The following is an 18,394-nucleotide window of genomic DNA, read 5'->3' as shown; positions in this document are numbered from 1 at the left end:
CCATATTAACCAGTAATCACTCACCCTACTCACTTGATCTGGCACCCTGTGATTTTTACCTATTTGGAAAACTTCATTTGCCCATGAAAGGACACTGGTTTCAGGACATTTCAGCTATCCAAAAGGCGACGACCGATATTCTCAAGAGCATTCCGAAAAATGACCTTAAGCACTCATTTGAAATGCTAATTGAGCGGGCTAAACGCTGTATCGAAGCGCAAGGAAACTACTTTGAATAAAAAAATATAACTTTTGAAAAATATTAATTTTTTGTTGTTTTTTTAACAGTCCTGTTTCTTTTGTGACAGACCTTGTATATTAATGAAATAAAAATTAATTGGTTAGATCATAGCTTGCTCAGAAATCAGGCTACATTAGTGTCCACAAATTTCCAGATACAACAGTTGTTGCCAGGCTACATAAATCAGATGTAGTTAAATTCATAAGCTACTTTTGTTGATGAAAATGACAACGTAAATTATCTAGATATACCCGAAAGAACATGACATAATCTTCGATTCACCTATTATTCATCAGCGAATTATGCAACTGTACACATTTGGTTATCAAAAAGATTACAGGAAATATTATTGTAGCAACCATTTTGATTTTAAAATTTATTTGAAAAATTATTCTCTTGCCACGTTCATTTTCAATGTACGATACGTATAGTGCTGAAGAAAAATGAATCTGAATATGTTTATAATTAAAAACTATAAATCTTATTATTACCAAACTTTTTTATTATTACATTTAAAATTATACATTATCATTCATTTTCGAATTTGCAAGTAATGTTGAAGCTTTCGAATCGGCGATTTCACCACCGGAAATAACTTGAAAATGTCTAACGCCTTTATACATACATATGTAGTAGTAGACTTCCAACCAAACCATTACAGCACACCATTGGAATAACATGTTTGCGCCTATTTTATTGTTTTGCTAATTAAAGATGTGCAGTTGACCGACGGTAGGCTGAGTTTTGCCCGAAAATATTTCCCTGTACTCCTGCTTATTGCGAGATTACGAAATGTTCAGTAACACCCAGAAAGCACCTACTTGTTTTATTTCATTTTTTCTTATAATAATTTTCTTAATACGCTAAGCCAAGGATAATGATTTTTTGTTTAGCATGACTGGGAGGGCCAAAGACTTATCAGCCCTTATAAGGAATGTATGCACAGAAAAGCAGTTATTCATAAATCTATTGCAGGTTTGATGATGAACGCTGCGGTCTCGTTAAAAATGTTAATTATGCCAGATATATGTAATGTTTTATCAATTATTACAAAATTATTAAATATTCTATTAACATAATTAATGTATATTATTAATCGTTAGAGTATATTTATTTTAAAATTGCAGCAGCAGAGCGCAAGATTTCTTGGGCCAGGTGCGAGAGAAAAAAGTCCAACCCCACCTGTAGCACATCAAGGAAGCACTCATTGCGGCAGTGCTGCAGGTGTAAATAACAATCGTCTACTTTATAGATCTTGCTCTTCCTGTCCCGAACTTTGTGACCACAATACCAAGCCTTATAGCTCGACATTTAATGAGCCATTTAAAAGGTTTGTAATTACTCGCTGGGAAATAGTTCTTTGTGGGCCAATATACATACAAATATTGTTTTTTTTTCTGATAGCTATGAGATCGCAGACCGCACACTATTCAGCGAAACTGCATTAAAATACGCAATAAGTCGAGCGCGGCCTGACTGTTTGGAAGTAAATGAGGAAACTACCTCGAGAATATCCTTTAAAACGGAGCCATATGGTCCACCAAGTAGTCCAGACTCCACGAATGAAACACCAAATCTGCCTCGAAGCCTAGAAGATTGCGCTGGTTGCGGTCGATTCATACAGGTAATACCACTGCACACGTATTGGCTAATGAATATACATATGTATATGTTATTATACACCTTGAGCATGATTAGAACAACAAAAAATATCAAAGCCTTTAAGTGCTAATATTGTATACACTAATACCTCTGTTATAATAAAGGAACTTTTTTATGTAATACAAACGCTTCTGAAAGAAAATATCCTAGAGTATAAAAATTTACATTTAGTATGGGTTAATGCGAATGAATTGTGTTGTGCTTGAAAAAAATTGATTATATACGTCTCTCTTTTAATATCTTATATCCTTACAGGATCGTTTCTACCTCTCTGCAGTTGATAAACGATGGCATATTAATTGCTTACAATGCCACGCTTGTCGACAACCGTTAGACCGAGAATCATCATGCTATTCGCGAGATGGAAACATTTACTGCAAAAATGATTATTATAGGTGAGTAAATTAGCGAATATTCTAATTAAATATCTTCAAATTTTTGTATTTAAATTAAATTAACTTTCTGAAAACTTTGAAACATTTCGAAACGAAATGAAATAGCTAAAGTAGTATGAATAGGATTATTAAAAACCATGATCAATTCTAATAATGTACTTACAATATAAAATTGTTAATAAATAACCGCAATCGCATAAGCGGACCTCTGCCACGCCAAACCACCTTAAATCAAATACTTATAAAGTAAGCTCCAAATTGCGATAAAAATGGTATTTTCCTATATATGTAGGTAAGTTTTTGCCAAATCTTTGCAATTTGGAAGTGTATGAAATGTTCGTTTACACCCGAATACAGGCCTTCATTACTTGTTTTATTTCATCTATGTATCTAATATTTTGCAGGAGCAGCTGTTTAGTGGGGTCTTGTCTTGGTTCTTAAAAGTTTTGATATACAACGTCTGTCGCAAAAGCAACAGGACTGTTAGAAAAAACAACAAAAAATTAATATTTTTCAAAAGTTACATTTTTTTATTCAAAGTAGTTTCCTTGTGCTTCGATACAGCGTTTAGCCCGGTCAATTAGCATTTCAAATGAGTGTTTAAGGCCATTTTTCGGAATTCTCTTGAGAATATCGGTCGTCGCCTTTTGGATAGCTGAAATGTCCTGATACCAGTGTCCTTTCATGAGCAAATGAAGTTTTCCAAATAAGTAAAAATCACAGGGTGCCAGATCAGGTGAGTAGGGTGAGTGATTAATGGTTAATATGGAGTTTTTTGTCAAAAAATCAGTGACAAGCGTCGACCGATGACACGGCGCATTATCGTGCAACAGGCGCCAGGACCCTGCCTCACGGTATTGTGATCGAGCACGACGAATGCGTGACAAAAGACGCTTCATGACACGAAGGTAAAACACAGCATTAATCGTTTGGCCAGGTGGGACAAACTCTCGGTGTACACTACTCCCGGAATCGTAAAAAGAAATCAGCATTGTCTTTATTTTTGACTTCTGAAGACGACCGACTTCTGATCGTCACGGAGGTCCTCACGACCTTCTTGGAATCGCTTAAAGCACTCATGCACATTACTACGGGATAGGCACTGATCACCATAAACTTTTTTCATAATTTGATTTGTTTCAGTAAACGTTTTTCCAAGTTTAAAACAAAATTTAATATTTGCTCTTTGCATTTTACGACCGATGACCAAAAGCTGTTGTCACTTTTTGATCGATAGCATTGATTGTAGTTATCCAATCGTCTTAAAATTTTTATGAAATGTCAACAAGAGATCAAACTTTTTATTTCATATACCCACCAATAGGTGGCGCCACCACAAACAGTTATATTTAAAGAGTTCTGTTTCTTTTGCGACAGACTTTGTATAAAGGCTTCTGACTTTTAAAAAATCTAATATTTTAACGGGAGAATTTTAGATTGATTTCATACTCTTACAACCTTGTCCACTCAATTTCACTAAATATAACGCATATTGATCAACTTAAACAATTTAAAGACAGGTGTGAAGTCGGAAGGCACTATATAGAATATATTGGGGACAGAAAATGCTCGGGCTGGTGGCACCAACTTTTGACATCACTCAGGAATACTTAAAAACTGATTTAAAATCATTTTTATAAATTTACTAACTGATCCGGCAAACTTTGTACGGCTTCAATCGATAAATAAAAAACATAAACTTTTGTATAAAATATACTGAAAACACACAAAAAGATGCCGTAATTAATAAAAAGTGTTCGGTATATATAAACGTTTACATACATGATGTTGCTTACTTACAAAACAGAGTTTTCCTGAAATAACTGGCTATTTATAAAGTTTCAATTTGATATTGTCAGACACACACAGTTTAATACAGTTTGTTAATCAAATTAAAGGTTTCTGATTAACTTTGCTTTTTTTTATTTTGTTTTGTGGTACGCAAATAAGCAATGATAACGGTTTTCCGACGCCCGAACACGCGACGTACTTATGTATATGCAATTGTCCATGCACAAAACAGAGAAACTCCAAGTTCATTCCGCAAACTTCCAACGACTGACCTTGCGATTTATTTATGGGAATAGTTCTGTATAACATGTGTAGCGTCAAACAATGTCATCCGGAAACAACTGTTATATTTCTGAGTGTTGCTCAAGAAGGGCTTAGAATCATGTCCAATTCCAAAAATTAAAGAGCGTAAAGGAGCTGGTGGAGGGGCCAATTTTGATAATTGTTACCGATTTGTGAATACAATAACCTATTACCGGATCAAAGTGGAATGCAGCTCGTTCCAAGTTCACAGAGCTCACTGCGTCTGCGCAACCACTCAATTTCATTATGTTGTGCTCGCTTTTGATGTCTTTGATGTGTACGAACTCGCTGCATTCTGAGTCTCTCTGCTTCATATGTATTCTCTCACTTTTTTTAGTGAGTGAGCAATTCTGACATAGAAAAAACACTATTTTCTTGATCTGTCTCTCTGGTCATCAGCGCGCCTAGCCCGTGAGGTACCTCTTCGCACATTTGAGTGACTGCGACGACCCAAGTCAAGTCGAATTCTGCTTGGCATCGGCATCGGAAATTGTAATTAATCAATGTGAGAAAAGTTCTCGCGCACTTAGCAGTACAATACTTGAATGTTGCTATAACAAATCAGCTGATGATTGCCAAATTATAAATGTTATTGTTGCCTACAAGAATTTTATTTGTGACAAAACTTGAGATTTATGAATCTACGTAATTGAAACCATTCTTTCAATTTGATTTTTGAACGACGGAGGACATATCAAAGGAAAAACAAAAGCATCCGAGCATTTTCATATTTATTCACCTTTTAATCCTTCTCTGGACTTCCACAACTAATTCAAGACCGAAATTAGCCTAATCGATCCAGCCGTGCTCGGATTTTAGCGAGACTAACCAACAGCTATTAATTTATTTATACATTGAAACTTGCCATATTTTCTTACCTTTTAAAACCTTCCTGAACTACGATAAGCATTTCAAATCTAAAATCAGCTATAACAATATAGATAACACACACACTGACCTACATATTCGGGGTAAGTTTGCTAAATAACGAAAATCATTAAGGGGACTCTCTTGCTCTTGCAAGATTAAACGATGACACAAAATGCAAAATTCCTATACCGAAATATGCAAAAGCACGATGCTGCAGAATCTAGTGGTATATGAACAGCTGTAAATGACTATTGTTTATGAATATTGTGAATTGGCACACCTTCTGCAATTCATTCTTATCAAAAAAAATGTAGCAAACCTTTATAATTTAAATAGAAATTAAAGTTTTAACCTTCCTCAACAATTTAACGGGGAAATATGTCTTTATGTAAAATGACAGCTAAAACAGGGTTGCTATTATATTTGTACGTGTCATTGCACGAAAAAAACATGGGTTTTGGTCTGACATATTTTACAGCCATTGCAAATATTTTCTGTGTGTGTTTGTTGTTGCGCCGTTGCACCAAGTGGAAAATTCTGCAATTCGTGCACCGTGCAAGGGCTTTGCAAGAGCAAGAGAATACCCCTATTGAGGAAATTATTTACCATATAACAACAAAAATGGATGTAATAGACGTTAAATGTACAAATGTGGTTAAATATTAGAGATTAAATGATAATAGAAATTTTTAAGGGGGTATTATGGTTTAGAAGCATGAATTTCATGTAATTTTTAAAGTGTCGTAAAAAAGGCAATTAATAATTTTATTATCCATTTTTTTATTAAAAAATAAAAAAAGTAAAAAATTTCAAAAATTATGAGCTGACGAAGTGGGGGGTCTCTAAAAATTTCCACGTGACCATACCCATGATTTCAACCCTACTACATAGTTATCTGAAACAAAAAAAAAGATTATTAATCTAGAATAATGTCGCAATGGCCGAAACTACGGAAAAGTGGGAAAAACTTTTTTCACAAAATGGCGACTGCCTGAAAAAAAGTTTTTTTGGATCACTTTTTCTGACTATTTCGATTTTTTTTTAAATAATAAAAATGAAAATTTGGGGATGGGGTTAGTTCCAACCATAGACAAGCCTATACAGAAGACTCCATAAAAATTTCAAGTAAATCGGTCTAGCAGAACCTGAGAAATCGTGGGTATCGTTCCGAAAAAGTCAGTTTTGAGAAAAACGCGTTTAAAGTTTAGGAGACAATTCTAGTGAACACGGACGCCAAGTCACAAAATTGGCTGTATCTCCGAAAATAAGTCTAATTTTGAAAAATCCTTTCAAGGCCATATTGTTGAAAGTCTAAACTTTCAAGATATGCAAAAAAAATCGATTTTTTCAAAATCCTAGACAAGAATACCCCCTTAAGGAAACGAGAAGGGTTAAATGTTAACTGTTCTAAAACTTTTCTTTCAGCTGAAATCAATTGGGAAAATATAAATACACACATTTATATAGCATATATCTATATGAATATATTCTTCTATTTTATTAAACTTCTATCTCTTATTTTAGGCGATTTATTGGAGAACTACTGTTGGAATGATGATCTGATGAATTTTTCACGGGTGCTTTTCTCTATTTCAATTTTATTGACTTTTCCAATAGAGTGTTTTGTTTCTCGAGAGGTTAGATGATCTTATTGAAAAGAATGTCTGAGGACATACATACATATGTAAATTAGTTGTATTGTATGTATTGCTTTATTGTTACAATATTTCAGATTGTACGCGCTTTTGTGCACCGCTTTGTATTGAAGGAACCTATTAGTGAGCTGACATTAGACAAAGATCCCAATCTTGAGAAGGGTGCTGATATTGATGAATATGGAAAAACCATTACGTTGGCTATAGTTTTCAGCGCTTTCATCATTTCCCCATTAACTGATTGTTTAGGATCGGTACTGGAGTTAAATGTAAGTAAAGCGACTAGTGTTGTTAAATTACAAATACTTATTCCATTATTATTCGTAGGGACTTTTGGCAGCGATTCCTTTGGCATACATTCTCCCTGGTCTAGCTTACATACAAATGGAATCTCACTCTCTCTTCAGCCGCGAAAAACTACCGGCACTCGGTCTGGTCGTCTTTGGAACCATTGTAACAATAATGGGTGTGGCCGTACTCCTACCTGGACTAATGGGAGATTGTCGTGCGGATGTTGTCATGGATTACTGTAAGCAAGAATTTACGGAGAATGGAAAAACAAATTCTTCCACTGGTCACAAATAAAATAGTTAATCAGGCCGAGTACCAGTGATCCACTTGTTAAAACATACATACATATTAGAAATCGTTTTAAATTACAATTAAAACAGACGTATGCACCTGTTAAATATGTGTTTACAGTTGATTAGTATGTACATACACACACGCGCTACCATAATGCGAATATGTTGTCGAAGTTGACGTGCATAAAATATTTTTTAGGGAAAATATTAAATTTAAGAAATCAAATTTAAAAACAGTTTGTTCAAAAGTCCAATCGAGATACTAGCGATTCAAAATATGGCGCAAAGATAAATAGATCTTGCAAGTTCGCTAATTGTGATTTCTGTTTAAGTAGATTCACAAAAAAAAAAAAACACTGTAAAGGTGTACATATATATGGCTAACAATATTTCACTGTCAAATTCCCATTTATAGATTTAAGAAATTTTTCGGTATTATAAATATTTTTGTTGAATATGATGCTCTAACTTATACACAATGTAGTTTATAGTATATACATATAATATATAATTTTGTCTGTTACTCCATATTGTTACCATTACTACTTTTATAACCACATAATGATATTTCTTTATTATTTGGAAATTTAATTCCTAAAACTTGGCTATGATTAGCGATTAATGTGCTTTCATTGGCAGAATTATATACATATATACATACACACATACATGCATGGCCACACCGCAAGCATGTCCACGCGGAATTATCCTAAATTGCTCAGAGCTTTGTGAAAAAATTACAAATTTGACACTTTAACACTCTCGGCAAGGAAACAAATACATCAACTACTGATAACTTACAGAGTTTAACAGTTAAGGCCTATTTACACTGACTACACAGATAGTCTTACAGAGTTTGTACATTTATTGCAAGATACCTGTTGAAGCTATGATCATTTCAAAATAAAACAGGAAGTGCAAAAGTAACTATTTTATCCAGAAATTAACATTAGTTTTGATATTATATACGATATATACATACATACATACATACATACATACAAAAACTAACATCGAGTACATATAGCACTTATGGCAATTGCAAACGAATTCACGAAGAAATCTTGTTACATATTTCTAGATGAATAATATTACACTAAAGTTGGCTATTAGAGTCAAAAGCAGCTAAACTCTAAATCATTAAATCTAGCATTAAGAATATTTGTTTGCACATACGTATATACATACATACATACATATGTATGTGCATGGTAACGTATGCATTCTTGAATATATACTTACACATAGCGGAGGGTGGCAGCTTTCCGCTTTTACGGAGGCTTATGTCGAAGTGAAAATTAAATAATAAATTTTGGAATTCATTTGCGTACTTTTTAAGTTGAGATGAACGTTTCACAGTTAAAGTCTTTGGCGCTTAGAAGTACAATATCGTCACTTGAAATGCAAAATAACGTATCATCAAAAAACTCGAAATTGAGTGTCTTATTGATTACGCTTCACTACTTCAAATTACATACATAACATAAGCATTTTCAAGTTCTGCACTCCGATATAAACCAGCTTTAACCAATATTAAAATTTTTTTTTCACTCATGTTCCATTTTATTCCGTGTTTCATTCATGCCACTGTAAATTTCCGAAAATGTTGTTACGTTATTTTGCATTTCAGGTGATTATATGTATGGACTATTGTACTTATTTCTAAAAAAAATGACAGCATACTTTTTTATACCCTGGGCAGGGTATATTAAGTTTGTCACGAAGTTTGTAACACCCAGAAGGAAGCGTCAGAGACCCTATAATGTATATATATAAATGATCAGTTTGTTGAGCTGAGTCGATGTAGTCATGTCCGTCTGTCTGTCTGTCTGTCTGTCCGTCCGTCCGTCTGTATATATACGAGCTAGTCCCTCAGTTTTTAAGATATCCTTTTGAAATTTTGCAAACGTCATTTTCTCTTCAAGAAGCAGCTCATTTATCGGAACTGCCGATATCGGACCACTATAACATATAGCTGCCATACAAACTGAATGATCGGAATCTAATGCTGGTATGGAAAACTTTCACATTTGACAAGATATATTCACCAAATTTGGTATAGATTATTTGCTAAGGCAACAATGTAATCTCCGAAGAAATTGATCAGATCGGTTTACTATAGCATATAGCTGCCATACAAACTGAACGATCGGAATCAAGTTCTTGTATGGAAAACTTTCACATTTGACAATGTATCTTCACAAAAATTGGCACAGTTTATTTTCTAAGATAATACATAATGTAATCTCCGAAGAAATTGAAAAAAAGAAAGAGAAAATGATCGGAATCAATGGCTTGTATGGCAAACTTTCGCATTTTACGTGGTATCTTCACGAAATTTGAAATGGATTACTGCTTAAGGTAATAACATAATCTCCGAAATAATTGTTCAGATCGGATTACTATGGCATATAGCTTCCATACAAACTGAACACATAGTCACTAAAAGAAATGCACCTGTGAAGGGTATATTAGCTTCGGTGCAGCCGAAGTTAACGTTTTTTTTGTATTGTATTGTATGCATATTCCAGGGGAGTAACAAAAGTTCGCTTATTTAAGCAAGTATAAACATACTCTGCAGTTTCATTCGTCGTATTATATGTATGTATATATTGCTTCACAAACGCCATTGATTTTAACAAGTGATGATATTATTATGGATGATATTTATTCAATAAGAGATCGCCTAGACTTTATCTCTATTTTAGCAGAATTTTCTGTCCCGTTTACATGATAAAAGTAGCGCCCAAATTCTACTCTCTTCCATAAAAAAATTTTCATAATTTTTGTATATTTGAGTAAAATAAATTTTTACTTTATTTCTTTGGTTGGTTCACATTTGTGGGACGGCAAAATTAAAACTAAGGACAAAAATTGCTGTTTTTCCCTAAGGAGATTTCTAAAATGATATTTGCTGCAAATTATAGCAATTTTAAAATGTGAAATGAATTTCTACCAGAAGGCATTATTGCAAAGCTAATTGACTCGAGTTAAGAGTAGAAAAGAAGTGACATTTATGCTGCCAGGGTACACATTGTATTGAAAATAAATTCCTATCTTTGTTAATTCTAACTAGTTGCACTCATACCATAAATGTGCTGACCAATAATTCTCCTGGCTGTCAACATTTTGGTAAGCTTAGAGAATAAAAAACAAACACTGTACAAAACCCTTCAATCCAATTTTTTGTGCGTTTTTGAATTTTGTTTAATTTAAGTTAAAAAATAATCATTTATTTATTCATAAAATATTGCAAATTTGTGTACAGTTAAAATACATACATATAGTTACAGTATAAAGCCACTTGCATGTAACGTAATATATCAGTATGCTTTTCTTTTATACAAAAAAAAATACCAAAAAAAATTGTGCAATAAACTTTTGGTTACATTTTCGCTCGGTATCAACAATTATACTGTAACATGAAGAAAGACCACCCCAGTGTATATGTACATATAGGTTATATGTACTGTATGCAGATAATACAAGTAGTTACATATGAATTATGTGTACATATGTATGTGTGAAGTATACTATTCGAATATATGTGCATATGTTTAAGTACATATTTATGTCTGTAAATGCTAAGCAAAGATAACTAAAAGTTTCAAGCTGAGAAAATTTATTTTTATGGAGCATTGTTAAAGTTCCTAGACGTAAGGGGAGTACTCTTTTGATAAAATATTTTAAAGTAAAATGTTACCTGTATGCCAAAGATTTACAAAGGACAACAAAATATGAAAGGACCATACATAAACGGAATTAAAATAAAATATTAAAATTGTTATCAGCCTATTTACATATACAACTGATTTACCTATGTATAATGCTACTTTCGCAAACGCAGTATTTTCTCTGTATCCTTATATTTTAAATCAAAAGTTATATACTATTATATGTATATAGGGCTACTATATTTACGTGAAAAAAATATATAAGCACAATATTTATATATGTATGTCTGTATACCACAATAACCTTTAGTTGACTCCGTAAACAACTGGTATGAACCACAAGCTTAACAAGCCATCCGACTATAATTTTGGAAATTGGAATGAAAAATATGAAAAATAAAATGGAATTTGCCAGACTTTTAGCAGGAATATGTCTGTCTCATACTAGTTAAAACCAGCTAAAATATATGAAGAATGTATGTACTATGTGAAAACAATTGTTATTTAAATAAATGACACTTACAGGCATGTTTCCGAGTCACTTGAGGCTCTGCTTTGTGATGCAGCATTACTTTTTTAAGTATGTTTATTTAGATTTTGTGAATTAAAACGAGATGTTTTTTCTATTGATAATGAACTAATTGTTGATGAAAGTAGTAAGTTCGCTTATTTTCAGACTTTTTTGGATCCTAAAATCAGTCATTCGGGTTTACTAAAGTCTTAAGTACTTCCATTCAAAAAAAGCAGTATTTTAGAATATTGAGCGTACAAATTTAAAAAATGTGTAATTGAGCATATAATTATGATACACATATACCCTCCGAAATATCACTGATTTTCGTGTTTTTTTTTATAGTGTTGAAATAAGCTAATCGATCCAATTGTTATACCCTGAAAGGGTGTATTAAGTTTGTCACGATGTTTGTAATACCCAGAAAGAAGCGTCGAATACCCTATAAAGTATATACATATATAAATGATCAGTATGTTGAGCTGAGTCGATTGAACCATGTCCGTTTGTCTGTCTGTCCGTCCGTCCGTCTGTATATATACGAACTAGTCACTCAGTTTTTAAAATATCCTTTTGGAATTATGCAAACGTCATTTTCTCTTCAAGAAGCTGCTCATTTGTCGGAACAGCCGATATCGGACCACTATAAGATATAGCTGCCATACAAACTGAACGATCGGAATCAAGTTCTTGTATGGCAAACTTCACATTTGACAATGTTTTTTCACAAAAATTGGCACAGGTTATTTTCTAAGATAATACATAATGTAAACTCCGAGGAAATTGTTAAGATCGGTTAACTATAGCATATAGCTGCCATACAAACTGAACGATCGGAATCAAGTTCTTGTATGGCAAACTTCACATTTGACAATGTATCTTCACCAAATTTGGTATAGATTACTTTCTAAGGGAACAACGTAATCTCCGAAGAAATTGTTTAGATCGGCTTACTATAGCATATAGCTGCCATACAAACTGAACACATAGTTACTAAAAGAAATGCACCTGTGAAGGGTGTATTAGCTTCGGTGCAGCCGAAGTTAACGTTTTTTCTTGTTTTTTGTAAATAAATGCATTCATGACGAATACGAAATGATTTTTTTATGTTTATTTTTTGGGTGTATAATAGTTAAATAAATTGTTGAAATGACACGTAAAAAGAAAGGTTCTGTACGATGTCCACGATTGCGGCCGCAATTTCGGTCTAAAACAAAAATTTCAAAAAGATTATTAATCTGTAGAAAAGCCGCTATCGCGCTATGGAAGCCTTTTTGTTTTGTTGAAATTTGACAAAATGGCGACGGATTGAACAAAAAGTATCGAATTTGGCGAATGACGTTAAAAATGTTCTCTCCAAACTAGAACTAGATATCTTTAAAACTCTTCTTTTGAGAAAGGAAACCGTTTTGAAAAACACCATTCTGTGAAAAACGCGCTTAAAGATTGGAGTCGCTATGTTCCCCCCTCTATTCACTTCCTACAAGAAACACTGTAATGACCGTAATAATATGAATTTCGATTTCAAAATTTGAGGGAATTTATTTATTTTATTACATTATTATATTTTATTACAGTGTATAATCCGTTAATGCAACAAAAAAATCGATTTCTCGAAAATTCCACACTGAGACGATCCCTTAATATACAACTTTATAGTGAATATATGTATATTATTTCACACTTACTGGTACTTGCATACATATATAAATATTTGAAATACTATACATATAACAATTTTATGTTAATTTGTTAATACACCTTCCTGTCTGTTCTAAAGAGCTTAAACTATACATATCAGAACTTTTTATACAAACTTCTATGCTCAAATGAAGCCGGTACATACTTTATAGTGCATTTAATAAACAAAAAAAAACAAACGATGTACATTTTCTAGCTTTAAATTGTAGCGTATATTTTAAGTTTTTGCAATATACGAATATAACATATAAGAGACCTATGAAGCTTTTTGAAGTTATTGATTTTATCCATTTACACAATATGTTATGCATAAATATTTACATACAAGTACCAACATACACATGTATGCGGGAGTAGAACAGAGTTTGTTAGAATATTATATAGAGCATGTTTAGGGAAATGCACAAAAATGCATAAACTACTTTTTTGTCTTGTTGTACTAAAATACTTGCATGTACGTGTAGAAAAATATCCATAGAAGAAGGAATTAAATTTATTAATGATGGAAATTAATCAAAAATAATTATGCACACAGGTGAAATCAAAATATTAATATAAAAGGGAAAATGTACATATATTTACATATTTACTTTTTGTGTAAGTTCTAAGTAGCTCAAACACAAATTAATATTAAATAGATCTGAAAGATGTACATTTAAATACGTATGTATATATTGTTATATATAGGTCAAATATATTATTAGTGGAAAAATAAATTTATTGACATCATTCAACTGCAAGTCGGTTTACTGTGTGTGACTTAATGCGTACTCCATTAAATACTTGGTTCCTACATATTGCTACTTTTGATAAAATATTCCATAATTTTTATATCAATTTTTTTTTATATTTTATTGACTGTGCACCAGTTGAAGTTTTTCCCATTTTTAACCACATTTACAAATGTGTACTGTGTAGAAGATATTATCGGCACTCATATGTTCTAAAGGTATTTTAGAAACCACAATAAAATGTAACCACCAAGACAAGATAATAATTTCTTACTTGTAAATTGCCACTCTCTGATATGTGAATTTGTATAAAAGGCTGACATTCATTTTGGAATTCATCAGTTTCGCGCTGGAACTATAGTTGTACATTGCGCATATTCGTCAGATCTCCGATTTCTGTCAATAATTGTTTGTAGAGCAGAAGGTTACTTACAGACATCGTTAAAAATGGCCGATAAAAAGAATCTTTTATTGCTCTTCGATCGTCCCAATGAACCCATTTTTATGGAGAAGGGAAAGGCTGCCGTTTTCGATGTTCCCGACAAGTTTCTCACCGATCGTTACCGTCCCATCGGTAATGAGGTGCAGACCCGTTTTGGTGAAAAAGCTGAACAACGTATTCCAGTTAGAGACATAGCTGTCCCAGATCTTCGTCTACCAATGTCGCTGCCAAGAGATGCACAATTTTCGCTTTTTATTCCGGCTCATCGACGTATTGCCGGTCGTTTAATTGACATTTTCATGGGATTGCGCTCTGTTGATGATCTTCAGAGTGTAGCTGTATATGCCCGAGATCGGGTCAATCCATATTTGTTCAATTATGCACTATCTGTGGCACTACTTCATCGACCGGACACCAAAGGACTTGATTTACCATCCTTTGCACAAAATTTTCCCGACAAATTTGTAGACTCCCAAGTTTTTCGACAAGTACGTGAAGAAGCTACCGTAGTTCCCGAGGGATCGCGTATGCCAATTACCATTCCGCGGGATTATACCGCTTCCGATCTAGAGCCCGAACATCGATTATGGTATTTCCGGGAAGACCTTGGAATTAATCTCCATCATTGGCATTGGCATTTGATATACCCTTTTGAAGCTGGTGATCGAGCTATTGTGAATAAGGATCGTCGCGGTGAGCTCTTCTACTACATGCATCAACAAGTAGTGGCCCGCTACAATTTAGAGCGTTTCAGTAATAATCTCGCACGAGTAGTGCGCTTTAACAATTTACGAGAACCAATCGCAGAGGGTTACTTCCCAAAGATGGACTCTTTGGTTTCTAGTCGCGCTTGGCCACCACGATTCGAAGACACAAGGTTGTCGGACCTAAACCGAGAGTTGGATCAAATAAATTTAGATGTAAGTGATTTGGAGCGCTGGAGGGATCGTATTTTTGAAGCTATATCCCAAGGTTTTGCCACTGATGTAAGCACTCATAAACTATATTGCAAGTGCACTCAAAGTATCCGTGTTGACAATTTTATTAATTTCAGGAAAGTGGCAATCGTGTGCCATTGGACGAAGTGCGCGGAATTGATGTTTTGGGCAACATGATGGAGTCATCTATTGTATCACCCAATCGTAGTTTGTATGGTGATTTCCATAATATGGGGCATGTGTTTATTTCCTATTCCCACGATCCCGATCATCGTCATTTGGAATCCTTTGGTGTAATGGGAGATTCTGCCACTGCTATGCGTGATCCTGTGTTTTACAGATGGCACGCGTACATCGATGACATTTTCCAAGAACACAAGACTCGCCTTTCTCCATACACCCTAAATGAACTCGGCTATGATGGTATTTCTGTTACAGGTGTACAGGTGAGTCCCGAAGGCGGTCGACCAAATGTACTTCAAACATTTTGGCAACAATCTGACATCGATTTGTCCCGAGGAATGGACTTTGTGCCACGTGGTAATGTATTTGCCCGTTTCACTCATCTTCAACATACACCATTCACCTACACCATTAACGTCAACAACAATAGCGGTGCACAGCGATTTGGTACAGTACGTATCTTTCTGGGACCGAAAGTAGATGAACGCGGACAAGGAATGCTCTTCAAGGATCAACGTTTACTCATGATTGAATTAGATAAATTCATTGTAACCTGTAAGTAATAAGCTTCTGTTAAATTGTAATTAACTTGAATACTTATTAATCTACAGTAAATCCTGGCCAAAACACCATTCGTCGCCGATCGACTGAGTCCAGCGTCACCATTCCCTTCGAGCGCACATTCCGCAATTTAGATGTAAGTCGCCCAGCAGCAGGTAGTGCAGAGGAACTAGAATTCAACTTCTGTGGCTGTGGATGGCCCAATCACATGCTTATTCCGAAAGGTTTGCCCGAAGGTCTACGCTGTGAGCTGTTTGTAATGGTGTCCAACTACGATCAAGATAGGGTAAAGAAAATCGTATTTTTGTAAACCATATTTACTTATGTACTTTGGTAACTTCGAACACAATTTATAGATCGAGCAACAATTGGTGGGTACATGCAGCGACGCAGCCTCCTATTGTGGTGTGCGAGATCGTCTCTATCCGGATCGACGACCTATGGGATATCCTTTTGACCGCCTGTCACGCGCTGGGGCGGACCGTCTGGTCAATTTCTTGACACCAAATATGAGCATTGTCGACGTGGTTGTTCGCCACGAAAACCGTGTTGTACTTCGTAACACTTAATTCAGCTACACAATGGCAAATTGCGAGAAACTTACAAACATATTCTAGCATATGAATGCATCTTTATTGGAAATAATAATCCTACAATTTTTTATATACATTATATCAGTACACTAAATAAAGAATAATTTTGCATATGAATTATACTGTTAACATATTTTATAGATGTATACATTGTGACAGAAAAGCATCCGGAAGTTGTAATTAAATTCTGCAGGCAAATGATATTTCAAAGAAATGTATTTTGATAAGTGGGTAGAACGGTCTTTAATTACTATGCCAAATATGAGCGCGATCTGTAACCCAGTTTGTCCACAGCAGCTGCTTCAGTCGGTGCATCTCAGTAGTGCGTTGCGATTTTTACAACGGATACAAATATGGAACAAAGAATTTGTCTCAAATTTTGAAAACATGCCTCGTTCTGGACAACCTTCGACCTCTTCTTCTTCTTCTTTACTGGCGTAGACACCGCTTACGTGATTATAGCCGAGTTAACAACAGCGTGCCAGTCGTTTCTTCTATTCGTTACGTGGCGCCAATTGGATATTCCAAGCGAGCCAGGTCCTTCTCCACTTGGTCCTTCCAACGGAGTACAGGTCTTCCTCTTCCTCTGCTTCCCCCGGCGGGTACTGCGTCGAATACTTTCAGAGCTGGGTGTTTTCGTCCATTCGGACAACATGACCAAGCCAGCGTAGCCGCTGTCTTTTAATTCGCTGAACTATGTCAATGTCGTCATATATCTCATACAGTTCATCGTTCCATCGAATGCGATATTCGCCGTGGCCAACGCGCTAGAACCATAAATCTTTCGCAGAACTTTTCTCTCGAAAACTCGCAACGTCAACTCATTAGGTGTTGTCATCGTCCAGGCATCTGCACCATATAGCAGGACGGGAATTATGAGTGACTTATAGAGTTTGGTTTTTGTTTATCGAGAGAGGACTTTGCTTCTCAATTGCCTACTCAGTCCGAAATAGCACCTGTTGGCAAGAGTTATCCTGCGTTAGTTTTCCAGGCTGACATTGTTGGTGATGTTTACGCTGGTTCCAAGATAGACGAAATTATCTACGACTTCAAAGTTATGACTGTCAACAGTGACGTGAGAGCCAAGTCGCGAGTGCGACGACTGTTTGTTTGATGACAGGAGATATTTCGTTTTGATCTCGTTCACTGCCAGAACCATTTGTTTTGCTTCGACCTCTTCAACTGATGAAAACATTAAAAAAGTGAAGGATATGGTGCTTTAAAATCGTCATACAAGTGTCGACATGTCTCGCGAGTCCATTCGAATGATTTTGATGAATATTTTGGGTATGAAACCCGTTCTTGCTCGACTCGTCCTGATAAAGCAGAATTTTTCCAAAAAGAGTACAATTTTAACCGAATTTACAGCCAAAAACGCAATGAATACCATTGATCAACCAGCGTATTCGAAGAGATAAAACAAAATTCGTTGAAGGAGCTGAAGGCCATCCCAAAAAGTACTTATGAAAAGTGTTTCGATGGCATAAGTGTATGACATCTGGTGGGGATTACTTTGAAGACGGCAAAATAAATATTGATGAATAATTAACAATTATTTA

General features: G+C 34.7%; 2 protein-coding genes across 4 annotated transcripts in view; both read left to right on the top strand.

The window, feature by feature from the left end:
- LOC120771970 (putative sodium-coupled neutral amino acid transporter 11) overlaps positions 1-9,229 on the top strand; it is a 550,765-nt gene extending 541,536 nt beyond the window's left edge. For all 3 annotated transcript variants that reach the window (XM_040100318.1, XM_040100320.1, XM_040100317.1), the window contains 3 exons: positions 6,787-6,899; positions 6,995-7,186; positions 7,245-9,229. In XM_040100318.1, the coding sequence (XP_039956252.1) occupies positions 6,787-6,899; positions 6,995-7,186; positions 7,245-7,502 (563 nt within the window). In that variant the 3' untranslated portion in view covers positions 7,503-9,229. The remainder of the gene's footprint in view (positions 1-6,786; positions 6,900-6,994; positions 7,187-7,244) is intronic.
- A 5,242-nt stretch (positions 9,230-14,471) lies between these two features.
- LOC120771676 (phenoloxidase 2) lies at positions 14,472-16,952 on the top strand. Its single transcript, XM_040099798.1, has 4 exons — positions 14,472-15,546; positions 15,615-16,236; positions 16,293-16,528; positions 16,599-16,952. The coding sequence occupies exons 1-4, from the start codon at positions 14,566-14,568 to the stop codon at positions 16,809-16,811; spliced, it is 2,052 nt and encodes a 683-aa protein (XP_039955732.1). The 5' UTR covers positions 14,472-14,565; the 3' UTR covers positions 16,812-16,952.
- Positions 16,953-18,394: the final 1,442 nt, after the last annotated feature.

The sequence above is a fragment of the Bactrocera tryoni genome, chromosome 3, assembly GCF_016617805.1.
Source record: "Bactrocera tryoni isolate S06 chromosome 3, CSIRO_BtryS06_freeze2, whole genome shotgun sequence".
Lineage (NCBI taxonomy): Eukaryota > Metazoa > Arthropoda > Insecta > Diptera > Tephritidae > Bactrocera > Bactrocera tryoni.
This window is presented reverse-complemented; position numbering and strand designations above follow the sequence as displayed.

What these genes read in the sequence shown, in the direction of transcription:
- LOC120771676 (XM_040099798.1), top strand. Translation starts at nt 14,566, where the DNA reads ATGGCCGATAAAAAGAATCTTTTATTGCTCTTCGATCGTCCCAATGAA. An exon ending in CCCAAGGTTTTGCCACTGAT is followed by an intron (nt 15,547 to 15,614) that starts GTAAGCACTCAT and finishes TATTAATTTCAG; the next exon opens with GAAAGTGGCAATCGTGTGCC. An exon ending in AGATAAATTCATTGTAACCT is followed by an intron (nt 16,237 to 16,292) that starts GTAAGTAATAAG and finishes ATTAATCTACAG; the next exon opens with TAAATCCTGGCCAAAACACC.